The sequence below is a fragment of the Equus quagga genome, chromosome 15 (assembly GCF_021613505.1).
Source record: "Equus quagga isolate Etosha38 chromosome 15, UCLA_HA_Equagga_1.0, whole genome shotgun sequence".
In the NCBI taxonomy this organism is placed as follows: Eukaryota; Metazoa; Chordata; class Mammalia; order Perissodactyla; family Equidae; genus Equus; species Equus quagga.
Genome location: NC_060281.1, coordinates 69,746,966 through 69,764,168, shown reverse-complemented (window position 1 = coordinate 69,764,168; position 17,203 = coordinate 69,746,966). Strand labels below are relative to the sequence as shown.

General features: G+C 49.4%; 1 protein-coding gene across 7 annotated transcripts in view; it reads left to right on the top strand.

The window, feature by feature from the left end:
* The window catches only part of DNAH10 (dynein axonemal heavy chain 10), a 139,469-nt gene that overhangs the window by 86,592 nt on the left and 35,674 nt on the right, over positions 1 to 17,203 (top strand). For all 7 annotated transcript variants that reach the window (XM_046640389.1, XM_046640387.1, XM_046640386.1 and 4 more), the window contains 9 exons: positions 1,450 to 1,569; positions 2,609 to 2,754; positions 5,014 to 5,166; positions 6,176 to 6,436; positions 7,781 to 7,953; positions 9,245 to 9,338; positions 9,899 to 10,066; positions 10,642 to 10,830; positions 15,005 to 15,176. In XM_046640389.1, the coding sequence (XP_046496345.1) occupies positions 1,450 to 1,569; positions 2,609 to 2,754; positions 5,014 to 5,166; positions 6,176 to 6,436; positions 7,781 to 7,953; positions 9,245 to 9,338; positions 9,899 to 10,066; positions 10,642 to 10,830; positions 15,005 to 15,176 (1,476 nt within the window). The remainder of the gene's footprint in view (positions 1 to 1,449; positions 1,570 to 2,608; positions 2,755 to 5,013; positions 5,167 to 6,175; positions 6,437 to 7,780; positions 7,954 to 9,244; positions 9,339 to 9,898; positions 10,067 to 10,641; positions 10,831 to 15,004; positions 15,177 to 17,203) is intronic.

Here is a 17,203-nt window from a genome sequence, read left to right as displayed (position 1 = left end):
CCTCTGCCCCTTCCTTAGGGCAGGATCTGGTCCTAGGTCCTCCTTTCACTCTTTTCACCATGCACGCAGCTTCTGACTTCAGTCCTCTCCCCTCTGAGCCTCCTCCTGGGTTCTCTAGCTCAGTTATATTTATATCATTCAATCAATCAATTCATCACCTGTCTATCATCTATCTATCTATCTATCTATATTTTATCTATCTAATATCTATCTCTCTATCTTCTCTCTCTCTCTCCATCTACCTATTATCTTTCTATCTGTCTGTCTATCTGTCCGTCATTCTATCTATCTATCTGCCTTTTCACATCTGTGACCTTGACTCTTTCTTCCCTTCCCAACCCAACACTACCATCCTGTCGACTCTGCCCCCACAAGGTCTCTTGAGTGGCTCATTTCTCCCCATCCCCACTGTTCCCATCATCCATCCCCTGATCAAGGCGGGAGCCTCACGAGCAGAGCTCCCTGTCTCTCCCCTTGGCTCCTTTGGGTCCATTTTCCTATTACAGCCATACTGATCTTTTGTTAATGCAAAGCTGATGATGTCTGCCCTTGAAGGGTTAACTCCAGTGACTCCCCACTGCCTGCGTGGTGGGGAACAGGCACCTTGAAATGGCTGACCAGCTCTTCATGTTACAGCCTGCAGCCTTCCTAGCTTCATCTCATCTGCCTACTCTGTGCGCTACCCACTTAACTCCTCTCACTTCCTCCAGCCTCCCTGGACCCGGTTGCCTCCTAGCTTCCCCTCATGCCCTCCTCCTCTGGCAGCTGGCCCCACTTCTCTGGCATCAGGATTACCCGTCTTTCAGGGCTCGGTCTGGATGGCATTTCCTTTGGGAAGTGTTCCTTACAGTGGCAGCTGCAAAATCTTGTACTGGTGGGGACTATGGGTGGCAATCTGTTTAGGGGAGAGGCGCGTGAGGGAACTTTTCGTAAGACTGGGTTTGCACGGTGCCCCTGTGCCTGTGGATCATGGTACAGAATGTGTGGGTGGAGGGTGATGACGACTGTGGGGGCTGAGGCTCCCCAAGCTCCCTGTGCACCTGCTGCTTCTCAGGCCTCCCCCGCCCCCTCTTGGTTCGATGCCTTCCTGGGGGGCCTGTTGCATCTGTCCTTCTCCCACTCTGCACTCTGCATTGAAATGGCTGTTCACCTGCCTCTGTCTACCCCCACCCAGCCCACCAACAGCTGTGAGTGCAGGGGCCGGGGCTGCCGCCTCGCTACTGCGTTTCCAGGAAGGGGCCCCGGAAGTCTCTGTCCAGTGGATGGGTAGTGCTAGTTCAAAATACTCAGTCATAACTGACCGGTGAGTGAGTTGCATTTTAGTTCGAAGTACTCAATTAAGTTGTTGTCTGGGGAAAAGTAGCATTAGTTTATTTCAAGCATGTGCCAGAACTGCTTCTGTGTTTCTGTGTCTACGATCAAAGTGAAATAGACCATTGTGTACTGCAGGTCACCTTCCAACCTTGTATGACTTTCATTTTGATTCCACATGCAAGAAATGGATACCATGGAATAAATTAGTTCCAGAGTATGTTCATTCCCACGAGAGGAAATTTATTGACATCCTGGGTAAGTGAGAGCCAGACCCCTGCTCTTTGGTTTACGAGTGTATGGTTCTCGTTCTGTGAGGAAATGAAAAAGATCCTGTGGTCTCTGTGGTACCCTGAGTCCCACCCAGAGTGCTGGTTGGGAGAAGCTGAGGAGAGTGAGCCATGGGCCTTGCCAAGAGGGTGGTGCTTCCGATTGCTTTTATGTGCTGCAGGCTCCGAGCATCTCTGGGCGTCTGTGACTCCTAGCTTTTTCCCCAGGTGGGCCGATCCTGATGGGTGGGGGCAGGGTGGGGTGGGGACGGGGTGCTACTTCCCCTCACGTTTCCATGGGCTCTCTTTTGCCCATAAACCTGGCTGGGTGTGGGAAGAAAAGAAGGAAGGAACTAAAGAGGGAGGAACAAGGCAGAGGTTTATAAAAGGTGCTGCCTTGGAAAGTTGAGTATGGTGACGTTCGTGTGTGGAGCCGTATTTTAATTGCACTCCTCTGGCTATTTAGATAACATCCATAGAGACTGGGTAATTTCACCAGACAAATGTCTGATTTTGGTTCTCCTGGAGTTCTCGTGGAGTGAGGCATCCTTGTTTTCTCAGTAACCAATCAGGATTAAAGACTGCCGGTGCAGGAGGGAGCCAGGCCCGACTTTGAGGGTTTGTTCTCTCTTCAGAGGAAGTCGTTGGTCAGGAAACCAAATCCTGCAGCTAGGAGAGTGCCGTAAGCAAGGGGGAAGCTGGGCTTTTAATATCCTGAGTATAAGTCGGAATTGGATACTAGAAGCAGTTTGGGTGCTCTAGACGGGACTGTGGCGATGGTCACAGCTGTGGGAAGGTAGCAGACTCATCAAGCGGTGCGAAAGTGCCCCCTCCACGAAGCTGTTGAAAACCGTGGTGGGGGGAGTGGGGCTCTCCTAAGACGGTTTTACCCATATACACGTTTTCAAGGTCATGTCTTGGGTTTTTGCTGATGCTTTTTATGGGACGTATGGGATTCTGTGGAATCCCAAATGCTTACTCTTAAAGCTAAGTTTCCGTGATCCTCCCATTCTTCATATCTTCTTCAGTTCATACGGTAGACACAACCCGCATCACCTGGATGCTCGAACAAATGGCAAAGGTTAAGCAGCCTGTTATTTTGGTTGGTGAATCTGGCACCTCTAAGACGGCCACTACCCAGAACTTCCTCAAAAGTCTGAACGAAGACACCAATGTAAGTCATTCCTTGTATCCACTGTCTGTTGCTTCGTCACAAATTACCCCAACACGTAGCAGCTCGGTACAAGAAACCCTTCCTGTCTCGCAGTTTCTGTGGTCAAGAATCTGCGAGTGGCTCAGCTGGGTGGTTCTCGCTCAGGTTCTCTCAGGAGATTGCAGTCAAGTGGTTGGCCAGGACTGTAGTCATCAAAGGCTTGACTGTGGCTGAAGGACCCTCTTCCAAGATGGCAGCCTCAGTTCCCCATGGTGTGGACCTTTCCGAGGGCTGCTGAGTGTCCTCTTGACGTGGCAGCCGGCTTCCTCTGGAGTGAACGTCCAAGCTAGACAGCAAAGCAGATGAGACAATGCCTTCAATGACCTAGGCTTGGAAATCACACACCTTCTCTTCCGCCATGTTCTATGGGTCACACAGAACCCGCCCTGAGAGAATGTGGGAGGGGGCTGCACAGGGTGTAAACACCTGGAATGGAGGAGGATTGGGGGTCATCTTGGGGGCTGTCACGTTATTCATCATTTGTGGTTTCCAAACTTTTCAAGTTTTTCCTTTCCTTCCTCCAACCACGTGTCTGGTGTGTGGAGGGCACTGAGCTAGCCGGGTGCCACAGGGCAAACGACAGTGAACAAGGCTACTAAGGTCTGCTCTGGAGGGAGTTGCAGGTGGTGGGGGAGACAAACACGAACGTGAATCCGTGAAGCAGCATAGTGCCGAATGTGCCAGGACGCGCCGAGACCTTGGCACGGAGGGGTCAGTTCTCTCTATACTCAGAGTTGTCCTACATGGGCCACCTGCTCATCATGGCAACTCCCCTGGCTTCAAACAATTTTTATGTAATGTTTTATAACTGAGAAAGACTATCTCCTCCAAGAAGTGGCCTGTGACCTTCGGGATATCCACTGTCGTATACTTGCCCAGAATCCACTCGCTGACTCAGTTCTGTGTTAACACCTCTCGTCATTTAAGTTTCCAATTCCCGTTTGGCCTCCTGGAACCTCAGAAGGGGGACAAGTGTCCCCTGCTCTCCCCCCGACTCTCTCACTGAGGCGTGTGCCTCTCCACTCCCAGGGGTGCAGGTCACGCAGGGGCTCTGGGAAGGCGGGGTCCTCCGGGGCGGGAGTGGTCACCGGGGCTTTGGCTGTCGTCAGGCACATGGGCAGGACGGGGCCGCACGGCACGAATGGTCAAGCTCGCTCACGGCCTGGCACATGCCCACATGGTGTAGTTGGCTTTAAGGGTGTCATTTTGGAGGGCACACAAGGGATGTTTTTATGGCCAGAGGGACCTACAGATTGGTGGAGTCAGACAAAGGGAGGCCACGTTCAGAAGTCCGCTCTGCCACGCCTCTCCCCTGGGACGCCGAAGTTGGTTCTTACCACTTATCGGCCCAAAAAGGCCCTCTGAACACATTCACTACAACGCAATGCATGTTCCACTTCAACACGTTCGGCTTGTGTGCACCTGCACGTGTGGGCACCTCACTGGGCGGGTGTTCATCTAAGACATCCGAAAACTGGCTTAAATGACCCTGCACCTGCCGAGTCGGAAACTCTGAGGATGGGACCTGTCGAGCTGTATGGCACAAGCCCCCGGGTAATTTTGATGCATAATTGCGTGTGAGAAGCGCTGATCAGAGAACTCTCGCCCGTCGCTCTAGGAAGCACAGAGAGAGGCCCTGAGTACACAGGCAGGAGGACGTGCCCCCCGACGGGGATCCGGGGGCTCCCTCACCTTTCTCTCAGCAGTTAGTTCCAAATACTGAACCAGTGGTTGTCCGTGTTCCCTTTGGCCTGTTTATCAAGATGGCGCAGGCATGATCGTAACTGATGCTTGAAGACTGCTGTGTCGTATTGAAAACACTTTTGTGCATTCATCTCAGATGATGCAGTCACTCTAGGACGTAGTCCAAGCAGACGTTATTAAAATCATCTTACAGGTGAGAAAAACGAGGCTGTGAAAGGCTAAACGACCTTTTGGAGGTCACCCAGCTAGAACTGTGCAGAACCAAGACCCCCGAGTCCACATGTCCCCAAGGCCCACGTGGGGCGACTCATTGCCTTCTACCACCTGCCAAAAGGAAAGAGGAATTCTTGCTTTAGCACTTAAAAGAGAATGAAGCACAGACTCACTTTGGGTTATAAAAGAAGTTAGTTCCAATACCAAGGAAGTTGCAAAATAGATGGTAGCTTTTGGTCAAATGTTGACTGCCTATACTGCAAAGAAAAGACCAACTTTTTTAATCGTCTCTTTCTGTTTCAGATTGTGTTAATGGTCAATTTCTCCTCCCGCACCACGTCCATGGATATCCAAAGAAATTTAGAAGCAAATGTGGAAAAACGAACGAAAGACACTTACGGCCCACCCATGGGAAAACGCCTCCTGGTGTTCATGGACGACATGAACATGCCAAAGGTGGTGTGGGTGTAAGGAGCGGGGAGCGGCGGGCAGGGCAGGGTCTTCTGTTTGTGTGGAGTGTGTGTGTATGGAGTCAGCCAGCCTTTATTCTGCACCATGTCTGCAGGGCGTGGGGTAGGGGAGCCAGCTTAGGAGACAGTGTTACTGCTATGCTCCTTTGACGCCGGGGGACATTTTCCCTGCTGATTGTGCTCCTTAGTTTCTTAAGGGAGTTAAGCAGGTGGCCTCTGAACTACATTCAGCATGTGTTTGAGTACGTGGTTTCCAGATGAGCTATCCTTTAGATAATCATGCATCCACAGCCCCGAATACAAGGGAAACATGAGGGCAGACACTCCCCAAGAATTGCTCTGGATTCACCGAGGAAGGGGAGCTTTGGCATGCGTGATGAGTATGTTTCTGGGGCCAGAGCCTGAGAGGTGCAAAGTTCGCTTTGTACTGTTCTGCACAGTTCTAGCTGGGTCACCTCCAAAAAGTCGTTTAGCCCTTCATAGCCTCGTTTTTCTTCCCTGTAAATTGATGTAATTTCTGCAGAACCTGTTTTTTTTCCCTGAAAACGTATCTTCCAGATGGACTATGTGCAAAGCCAGGATTCATCCATCCATCCATTCTTCCACCCACATACTCACTTATCCATACATTCATGCATCTATTCATCCATCCATGCATCCATCCATCCATCCACACTCCCATTTATCCATCCATCCAATTAACGTATATTTATTGAGCACCTCCCATGGGTCTGGCGCTGTGCATGATGAGCAAAATGTATATAGTTCCTGCCCTCATGGAGTTTGCAGTCTAGTAAGGGAAACAGATTGAAAAAAAAGTAATTACAAATGAATATATAATTGCAAACTTTGAGAAGCCTTAGGAACTAAAACCAGAGTGCTCTGAGAGAGTAAGAGGGGAGATGAGCTTGAGTTTAGATGGTCAGCAAAGACACTGCTGAGTTCTGCTTTATGAAACTACTGTTCTCTCTTCTTAAAAAAAAAATAAAATCGAGGTGGATGAATATGGCACACAGCAGCCAATTGCCTTGCTGAAACTGCTGTTGGAAAAAGGCTACTTGTACGACCGTGGGAAGGAGCTGAACTGTAAAAGCGTTCGTGACCTCGGCTTTCTTGCTGCAATGGGAAAAGCTGGAGGAGGCCGCAACGAAGTCGATCCGAGATTTATTTCGCTATTCAACGTCTTCAATGTACCATTTCCTTCAGAGGAGTCTTTGCATTTAATTTATTCCTCCATCCTGAAAGGCCACACCTCGGTAACTTGATTTTAATTAGCAGCCTACACTGGAGGGCCTTGTGTTGCGTGGAAACGTATGCAGGGCTGACTTACGCATTACGCACAGCAGGCACACGGCCTGCCACCCACAATGCTTTTAGGGGTCCATGAAAATGTTTGAACTTCTTTCAAACCTAGAAAAAAACAATGTATATGATCCCGCTTGGATTATATTTATCTTTATACCAACGTGGTCATAAAATTTAAAACAATATGTTTTTGTGGAGGAAGGGGCCCAGCAGGCAAAAGTGCTTTGGGTCCACGGAAGTCATGATGTGGCCCAGAGTTACAGGAGCCACACCGAGTTACAGCGGTGAATCAACCAGCAGACTTGGGTTCTGGAGTCAGGCCCATTCCGCTCCTCGGGCAAGTGCCTTGAGCTCTCCTACGCCCCGTTCTTATCCGGAACAGGGAGAGAGAATGATGGTACGCACCTCGCTGCACGTGGGGAGAATGAAGGGAGAGAGATGCAGGTGAAGTGGGTGGCCCCGTGTCCAGCATGTAGCAGACCCTCATTAGATACTAGTTACTGCTGCTGTTATGATTTACTCGGCCCCCACAAATGAAACCCGTTCATTTAAATAACCTGCCATTTCCCTCCTGAAGTGAGGTTTGCACACTCGGTTTTTGGGGGGCAGGCGGGAAAGGTAAAGGTGTGGAATGGGCGTGTGTGGTCAGTAGGACCTGTGGGCACCTGCTGTAGTCATGCTCTTCCCTGAGCCATTCGCCTTCAGAACTGTGAGGTCTGCGCTGGTCCGATAAGCCTCACCCTGAGGGCTGGTCTGGGCTTTGGTTTCATGTCATGTCGACTTATCAGTTAACGTGAAAATCTAGGGAGACAAAGGCAGATCAGATGATGAGTTTCTCTGGTCTTTTAATTTTTTTTCTTATCTCCTCTTAAAAAATTATGGTAAAATCACAAGATTAGTTATTTTAACCATTATAAAATATGCAGTTCAGTGGCATTTAGTACATTCGTGACGTTGTGCAACCATCATCACTATCTAGTTCCAGAACATGTTCATCAGCCCGAAAGCCGTCACTCCATCCCCTCCTCCAGTCCCTGGCGACCACTAGTCTGCTTTCTGTCTCTATGGATTTTCCTATTCTGGACATTTCATCTCAATGGAATCAGACAATATGTGGCCTTCCTTGTCTGGCTGTTTTCTCTCAGCATCATGTTTCACGGTCCGTCCCTGTGGTAGCAGGTGTCAGGGCTCCATTCCTCTGTACAGCTGAGTGATATTCCATTACCTGCATAGATCACAGTGTGCTTACCCATCCATCCACTGATGGACGCTTGGGGGGTCTTTTCCTTTTTTAGGTGTTTCATGAAAGCATCGTGGCTGTGAGTGACAAATTGACATTCTGCACACTGGCACTTTATAAAAACATTGTGCAGGACCTGCCTCCCACGCCATCTAAGTTCCATTACATCTTTAACCTTCGAGATCTCTCGCGAGTTTTTAATGGTCTTGTTCTCACTAACCCTGAGCGGTGAGTTTGTTTTGTCTCACTAAAATGTGCCCCATAGCAATGACGGGTTTCCTGATTCTTTTAAGACAGAGGACTTATTAATGAGTTTGATGAATCAATGCATCCATTATTTACCCAGTGTCTTTTTGTTTTTGTTAAATGAAGAAAAGAGTTAAATGCTTTGTTTAAGGCCCGATGCCTTGTAAGCCCTTGAGTTGAAGACGGGTGGAACCAAGAGAGGCGGACAGGTGGACATGTGGACATGTGGACAGGTGTATGTAACCCCCTCGTGGGACCACGTTGCCGACCTCTGGTTCTCAGTTCTAAAGTAGAAATTTGCTCATGCAAATGGATTGTTTCCAGTTGCCAATTGGTTATATCACGTGTGTCTTTGGGAGAAATAAGCACAGAGGACAGAAGGGATTCAAGTCTGCGTAGAGAAATTTTCTCTTTAAAATAGACTTATTTAGGGGCTGGCCCCGTGGCCGAGTGGTTAAGTTCGCGCGCTCCGCTGCAGGCGGCCCAGTGTTTCGTTGGTTCGAATCCTGGGCGCGGACATGGCACTGCTCGTCAGACCACGCTGAGGCAGCGTCCCACATGCCACAACTAGAAGAACCCACAACGAAGAATACACAACTATGCACCGGGGGGCTTTGGGGAGAAAAAGGAAAAAAAAAAATCTTTAAAAAAAAAAAAAAAAAAAAAAAAAAAATAGACTTATTTATGTATTTACATTAATGTCTACTTTAATCCATGAAGATTTGCAAGCAGAGTCCAATTTTGTGGATTCATATTATGAAACAACAAAATATTGAAAAATGAATTAAGGACTTTCCGCGTACCCAAACCTACTCTCGGGCTCCCGGAAGGGCCTGGAATGGCATTCAGGGGACAGCAGCTCTAGGTATTGAGGGTGGAGTGAGGGCTCTTTGCCAGAAACCAGAGAAAGTACTGGAACTGGGGCCAAATGGAGCTGGTCCTTAGAAAAAGGAGCTGCCAGTGCTCCTGGTGCTGAATTTAAATTCACGTATTCCAGCAGTAGGAGTGGGGTCAGGTCGTTACGTGTCACTTATGTCATTGATAAATAGTGTTCTTTTTCTTCCCTGCAGCAGGATAAGTTAGAAATGATGAATTATGGTCTTTACACTTAATTTGTTGGTTTCCATTAAATTTCATTCGCACGAGACCAGGGAAGAGAAGACCGTAGGAACGCCATCCTTCTCCACACCCTGGTGCCTGTCTGAAAAGAGTAGCATCTAGCTCGCCTGCCCTAGGCGACTTTCTGGCTGACTCTGCCCCTTCCATCATGTAGGTTCCAGACGGTGACCCAGATGGTGAGAGTCTGGAGGAACGAGTGTCTAAGAGTCTTCCACGATCGGTTAATCAACGAGACGGACAAGCACCTGGTCAGTACATCGAAACGGACCAGCAAATGCAAAACTCTAGCCACAAAATTATTCTCTGGGTGAAAAAAAAAAAAGCATTAAAAAACCCCAATGTAGGGGCTGGCCCGGTGGCACAGTGGTTAAGTGCGCATGTTCTGCTTCGGCGGCCCAGGGTTCGCTGGTTTGGATCCCGGGTGTGGACGTGGCACCGCTTGGCAAGCCATGATGTTGTGGGCATCCCACGTATAAAGTAGAGAAAGAAGGGCACAGATGTTAGCTCAAGGCCAGTCTTCCTCAGCAAAAAGAGGAGGATTGGCAGCAGATGTTAGCTCAGGGCTAATCTTCCGCAACAAAACTAAACAAACCCCAATGTATTTTTTATATAGTACACTGCAGAAAAATAGACACTAACAATAAAAGTCAACAGGTAAAGGAGGGTAGATGATTAGGTACCTTGGAGCAATTGGGGAAACAAAATCAAATGCAAATTACTTCGGATAATCCCAGCATGTGCTCTTCTGACAGGTTTTAGCACACACACATTGTTGAGTTTGGGTCCTTACGTGTTCTTATTTTAAAAGGTGCAGGAGCGCATAGGGAACTTGATCATGGAACATTTTGAGGATGACGCAGAGGTGGCGATGAGAGATCCCATCCTCTTTGGAGACTTCCGGATGGCGCTGCACGAAGAGGAAACGCGCATTTATGAAGACATCCAGGACTACGAGGCAGCCAAGGCTTTGTTCCAGGTGTGGACGGGGCTCCCTTCAGGGGCTCCTAGCTCCCGGGAGCGCTTCTCGGGGTAGCTGAGCATTGCGCGGGTGGAGCATTGCGGGCCCAGGAGGTGGAGCTGAGAAGAATGCCCGAGCCTCTGTCTCCAGGTTCGGAATGAGGGCTTGTGTCCCATGCAGGGGTTCACACACCTAGTAGTGCATAGAAACGACCTGGGGGATATGTTAAACGCACAGACCCCTGGGCCCACCCCTCTGAGACGCCCTTCCTCTCGCCCATGGAGGGTCCCAGGGGTTCCAATACACAGCCAGGTTTGGGAACCACTCATTTGACTCCCTAATACTCATTTTCATCTTAATTCATGAGTTGAGCCTCAGAATCAGCTTTGGCTCGATGCTGGCCAATCACAAACCAGCAGATTGAAATCTTGACTAAGGAAACTGGATTAATCCGGTAATCCCAAATGATTTAATTATTTCAGCTATGGTGGGGGTTGAGAAAAATCTCTCCTCCGTTCTTAATCCCTCCTGGACAAAAGGAGAGAGTCTGTCTCTTCAAACCCAGTGAGCCTTATAAGTTTTCTTAAATTCAGGAAATTCTTGAGGAGTATAATGAAAGCAACACCAAAATGAACTTGGTTCTCTTCGATGACGCTCTGGAGCACCTGACCCGTGTGCACCGCATCATTCGCATGGACCGCGGCCACGCCCTGCTCGTCGGGCTCGGGGGCTCTGGGAAGCAGTCTCTGGCCCGGCTGGCTGCCTTCACAGCCGGCTCCGAGGTGAGTCGACCTCCCCTCCCAGGAACAAGTTTGATATGGCAATTTCTGCAGTTGGTAGTTTATGCAAAATTGGAACTAACCATCACAGATCATAACATGATGTTTTCACAGAGTATAAAATGTTTTTTTTCTTGGCTCGATAATTGTTTTAAATGAATATCTGAAACATCTAACTATTGTATTGGAATACACTGGAATGGAGAATATGTCAAATCAAGTTTGAAAGTCGAATATGAGCAAATCCTGTGATTTGTGACCTGCGCCCGTATAGAGGAGGGCTTGGCCCAACCTCCATGGACCAGGGTTCAGGGTCTGCAGTTTGCTCGCTGCTGAGTCTGCACAGCCAGCACACACAGTTGTGGGCCATCTTAGAGTCTTTTTTTTTTTAAACCAGGTTTATTGAGATCTAATTCACAGACCATGTAATTCACCCATTTAAAGTGTACGATTCAACACCTTTTAATATATTCACAGATACGTGCAACCATCACCACGGTCTGTTTCAGAACACTTTCTTCACCCCGAAAACGACGCCCATGTCGTCGAGCTGTTGCCCTCTGTCTCCCCGCTCCCCAGCCCAAAGAAACCACTAAACTCCTTTCTGTCTCCAGCGACTTCTCTTTTCTGGGCTTTCGTATGAATAGAATCATCAAGTGTGTGGTCCTTGTGACGGCTTTTTTCACTAGCATAATGTTTTCAAGCTTCATCCATGTATCAGTACTCGTTCCTTTTGAAGGATGACTCATGTTCCCTTGTCTGGATGGACCACATTCTGCTTATCCATTCATCCATTGATGGACATGGGGTGGTTTCCACCTTTTGGCTCTTGTGAATAATGCTGCTATGAACATTCACGTACATGTTTCTGTGTCACCATATGTCTTTATTTCCCTTGGGTATACACCTAGGAATGAAATCACTGGGTCAGATGGTAATTCTATGTTTAGAATTACCACCGTGAATTTAGTTAGCATTTCAGAATTACTATTTCAGAAGCTGCCAGAGTGTTTTCCAAAGTGGCCATACCATTTTACATTCCCCCCAGCACTGTACAAGGGCTCCTATTTCTTCACACCGTTCGCAGACTCTTGCAGACGGCTCCCGCAGTGCCCACAGGTGGTTCGCTTGCAGGGCCCTTTCAGAGTGGAGACGGGCACCGGGCCACGAGGCTTAATTCTGGAGAGGAGCCATCTCCGTAATGCGCCCTCCTCTCCCCAGAGCCCTCTGCCGTTCTCAGGTATCTGACTCCATTCATCACTAGGGTCTTCGGTTACCCTCGTGTCTCTGCCCTGGGGGCCTTCATTCTCTGGTTGCCTGATATATACTCCTGCTCCCGGGTGCGGAACAAAGGCTTCATGAGCCTCGGTCAGTCCCAGGCTCTCGGTGGCCCCGTGCCTGCCTCGGACCCCTTGGCCAGGCAGCCTTCGGAGGGGAGACTTCTTGCTGGGTTTTTGTAATCCTTCTCCTAGCAAGTTAAAGGTGCTCTTTTGCACGAACTGTCTTATTTGTCTTCTCGGTGTCTTCTGGAATCAGATTGCCCTCAATGTCATCATCGTCACAGATCAATTGCCACTGTCTTCTCTCTATGCAAATGTGATACATCCTCATTGAAACTATTCGGAAAATGCAGAACCATCTAAAGAAAATAAAGATCTCGTCACCTAAAGATAACCACTCTTGTTACTAGTAACATTTCGGTGCACATCCTTCCAGAATTTTTTTCTATGAATATACAAATGTTTTTACTTCTTGCTAGCCATGGGTTAATATTGTCTATAACTTTTATAATCTGTTTTCCACTGAACTGTGTATGTGACGTCTTTTCAAGTCAGTGAATACGTGTTTGCGTTGTGCTTTGGAACCCGGTGTGGCGCTCCGCGGTGTGGATGTGCCATAGATAAGCCCTCTCCACTGGGGACATCCCGCCTGTTCCTTGTCTAGTTATTATCGACAGTCCATGATGAACATCCTTGTCTATTTCTCTTTGCACATTGATCAGTTTTTCCCATAGGAGCATTTCCTTTAGAAATTGGGAAATCGGTGGGTTAAGGATACATGTTTTTTAAAGACTTTTGACACACGCACCAGATTCCACACTGGCAAGTGTGGGCCTAAGTTCAAGGTGGAATTTCCCTCCTTGAACAGGAGCAAAAAGGGCCTGGAGATGGAGGACGAGGGGGAGGCAAGGGCTTTTAATTTTATCCATAACTTGTTAAAAATAGGTGTGAAGCAAATATGAGAAAGTTTTTTTTTAGCAAATGTTAAATATGGGTGGTATTATGGCGTTATGTTAGTCCTCATACTCAGGTTATTTTTTTAAATGTCTTAACAACCAGTCGCTCCCACAACAAAGGATTGTACTGATTTATGCCCCTGGCATTGTCCATTTCCCCCTATTCTTGCCAACACTGGGTATTGTCATTCTGATATTTGCTAATATTATAGGTGAAAAATGTTGTAGTTTAAATGAGCATTTATTTCTTCAATTAATAGTAAAGTTTGAATATCTTTTTATATATTCATTGGACATTTGACTTTTCCCTTTTGTGAGTTATGTCTTTATATACTTATTGATTCTAGAGAACTCTTTATATAGAACAACAATCATGGTTAATTCAATGAATCTAGCTTGCAGCATTTCACAAATATTGACCTTTTGTTTAAAGTAAAAGTGAAAACCTAATTTGGTTGATTTACCTTTAAAATCAGAAAAACAGGAAATCTAATCATCCATTATTAAAATGTAATTGTTTTCTACATTTTTCTGTAGGATAAGATGTTACCTCTGGGCAAGTTGGTTTTCTCTGTTGGTTAGTCCTGGTGGATCTGGGGCATTTTCCTCTGAGGTAGCGGTTGTGCATCCTGGCCTGGAGGAAGGGCAGGGAGGATGAGAACGCGCTGGGCTGTCACTGTGTCCTGGGGAGCGGAGGGCAGCTGGGTAGTGGGGTCAGAGGGAGCCGTCCATGGCAGGGGTGCCAGGAACCGTTGAGGGGAAGTGTGAAAGGTCCACTCAGGGAGGACGAACGGGGTCTGCAGGAGTCAGACAGGCTGGAGGGCAAATTATAGTTGGCTGAAAGGCATCCATGTTGCCTTGAGTTTGTGTGTGACTGTGTGTGAGTGTTGAAGTTTGTGTTAGTGTGTGTGAGTATAAGTATGTGTGAGTGTGAGCTCATGCGCGTGTGAAAGTTCACATGACTGTGGGTGTGAAAGTATGTGTCAGCAAGTGTGAGTATGAAAGTGCACATGAGTAACTGTGTGAGTGTGTGTGTGAAAGTGTGATTGACTGTGAGTGTGAAAGTGTGTGAGTGGCAGTGTGTGTGAATGCCTCAGGTGGCTGTGAGTGCGTGTTTGAGAGTATATGGGGGAGTGAGGGGGGCGTCCATGACCCTGGGTGCGTGCGTGCGCGCGCGTGTGTGTGTGTGTGTGAGCGGGGCAGAGGGGAGGAAGCGAACCAGGGATCTGGAGGCGCCGACGAGTCCGCGCTGACTCAGAGCTGACGGCTGGCTGGCGCTTCCATCTGAGCCAGAGGAAGCCCTCGGCCAGGAAAGATGGGACTTACGTGCAAGTCCTTATTGACATGGATGTCTATTTCGTGTGTAATAGGATTGTGTCATTTAAGAGTTTAAAGCGGCCTCTTGCTCAGTTTCTTTGCACACCTTCCACAGTCTAACGTCAGTCACACTCGCAGCTGTGACTGCGCACGCGTTAGGGTGTGCTCGCGCGTGCGTCCTTGTTTCCTTTGCCTTGCCCCTGGGCCCATGGGCTCCGCTCCCCGCAGGCCCACTGCTCACTTGCCTCCCTGGCTGGGACTCAGGTGACTCATTTCACGACAAGGGGGCCTTTCTGTACCCTGTTTGGGTTTTCTTCCCGCCAAACTCCCATATCCTGTCTGGGCAGACTCTGCTCCCTGCGCACTCTCACCCTCCCACATGTGTGTGCGTGCACACAGTGTCTAGGGACGTTATACTTTTCTGCATCCTGCGTTTCTCACTCAGCAGTGTGTTGTGAAAATGGCCCAGGCCATCTGCTCTTGCTGTCACTGGTCCCTCGTGGACGGCTGCTCGTCTGAGGGTCCGAGCGCATGTTTCACGGCGCAGTCCTTGCCCCCGGCAGGTGGCTGGAGTCCCCTCCCCGGGTGGGTTGTCTCATGGGACGCTGTGCTCCATGCCGGCAGGTGTTTGAGATCCTCCTGAGCCGAGGCTACTCGGAGAACAATTTCCGGGACGACCTGAAGAACCTGTACCTGAAGCTGGGCCTGGAGAACAAGACGATGATCTTCCTGTTCACAGACGCCCACGTGGCCGAGGAGGGCTTCCTGGAGCTCATCAACAACATGCTCACGTCAGGTACTGCAGGGGCTGCTCGGCCTCCAGCAGAGGCCGCCTGAGAGAATGGTTACGTGTTTTAAGCATTTATTGCCTCCCGAGGAGGCCATTATTCAGGCTGTCACGGGGGCTGGAGCGCGCCAGGTGAACGGTGCTGGCAGGAGCAGGACAGGCGGAGGGTTCAGTGTGCACCAAAGAGTCCACGTGGGGAGAGGCCCACGTGGCGAGAGCGTGGGGAGCTGGCGGGAGGGATGCAAAACCAGGTGGAAGGGCCACGTGGCGCAGGGCCTGGCGGGTCACTGACAGGAGATGAGATTTCCTTCTCCGTGCAATGACATGATCCAGATTTATGTTTGTGAAAGATCCCTGTGGGGCTAGATTAGAGGAGGAGAGCAGGAGAGGGCGGCCAGTTTGGACCCACCGCCAAGGTGCAGGTGAGAGATGAGGGTGTCTTGGACAAGCGTGGGGCAGTCGGAATGGAGGGAAGTGGGTGGATTCACGAGATATGAGGAGGTGGATGGATCGGAGGAGGGCGAGTGAGGAAGGGCCTGGCCTGTGCGAGTCATGGGTGGTCCATTTCCTAAGACGGGGAGACCAGGTCAGGGCTGTGCCGTTCGGGGCAGGTGGGGTTTGCTACACTTAGGAGAAATCCCAATGGGCTGTCAGATAGTGAATTAGTTGCTAGGGATGCCGTAACAAAGTACCACAAAGTGGAGGCTTATAACATCCCAAATTACCCATCCCACAGTTGCGGAGGCCGGAAGTCTGAGGTCAAGCTGCTGGCAGGATTGTCCCTCTGGGGCTCAGAGGGAGAGTCTGTTCCCCGTTCTCTCCGGGTGACTCCCTCTGGTCTTGGACGTTCCTTGGCTTGTAGATGCACCAACCCCGTCTCTGCCTTCGCGTTCTCTTGGTGTTCTCCGTGTGTGCGTGTCTGTCTCTGTGTCCAGTCATATTGGATCAGGGCCCACCCTAATGACCTAGTGTAACTTGATTACTTCTGTAAAGACCCTATTTCCAAGTGAGGTCACATTCCGAGGTACTGGGGGCTTCAACATACTTTTTTTGGGGAACGCAATTCAACCCCTAACAGACAGGCAGTTGGATACACGAGTCCGCTTCTCAGAATAGGGGCTCGGGTGGAGATGTCAGTTTCAGAGTCACTGACCTGTGGTTTGTCAAACCTCGGGGATGGGTGGAGTCATCTAGGGGGGAGGGTGTGAGAAACAAGCGACTCCAGGACTGAATTCAGGGAGAAGAGGAGGACGAGCCAGAGACTGAGAAGGTGGGAGGGAAGCAGGGGCGAGTGGTCTTTGTCTCCTGCAGTGCACACGGCTGTGATTTATTACAGCACAAGGACACGAAGGACAATCAGCGAAGAGAAAAGGCGGGTGGGGTGGAGTCTGGAGAAACGAAGCTCAGGCTTCCGGAAACTGCTCCCAGGGGAGTCACACAGGATGCACTGAATTCCTCCAGCGATGAGCTGTGACAACACGTGTGAAGTGTCGCCTACCAGAGAGGCCCAGTGGAGACTCAGCGCCCGGGGTGTTTACTGGGGGCTGGTCATGTCGGCCCCTCTGCCTGGCATTTACCAAATGGCAGATTTCCAGAGGGAAAGCGGGTGGTCGGCACAAACAGACAAGAATTTATCACCTCACAGTTCTGGAGGCCAGCAGCCCAAGATCAATAAGTGCGTGGTCGGAACCCTCCCGAAATCTAAGTTCCCAATGCCAGGCGAGGGCCAGCCCTGCAAGCAGGCCTTTGTAGGGAGTGCAGCCCCAGGCCTGCTGAGTCAGCTTTCTTCTGCCTGGGAGCCCGTGAGATATTTAATAAAGATGTATTGTACTAATTTGAAATGGTATAAAGAGAGTAAAAAAAAAGTCCACCTAGCCAGAATCTGGCTGCTTCTCAGTCCTGATGGGGCTCTCGCCTGCACTCCTCCATTTATTCAGTGGTTCATAATTCTCAGGAGGCCCAAACGGTGGAGGGTGTCGACTCCTAACCTCTCCCGCATTTAGCGATGCTGCTTCGCCTCTGAAGCCTGTCCCTTC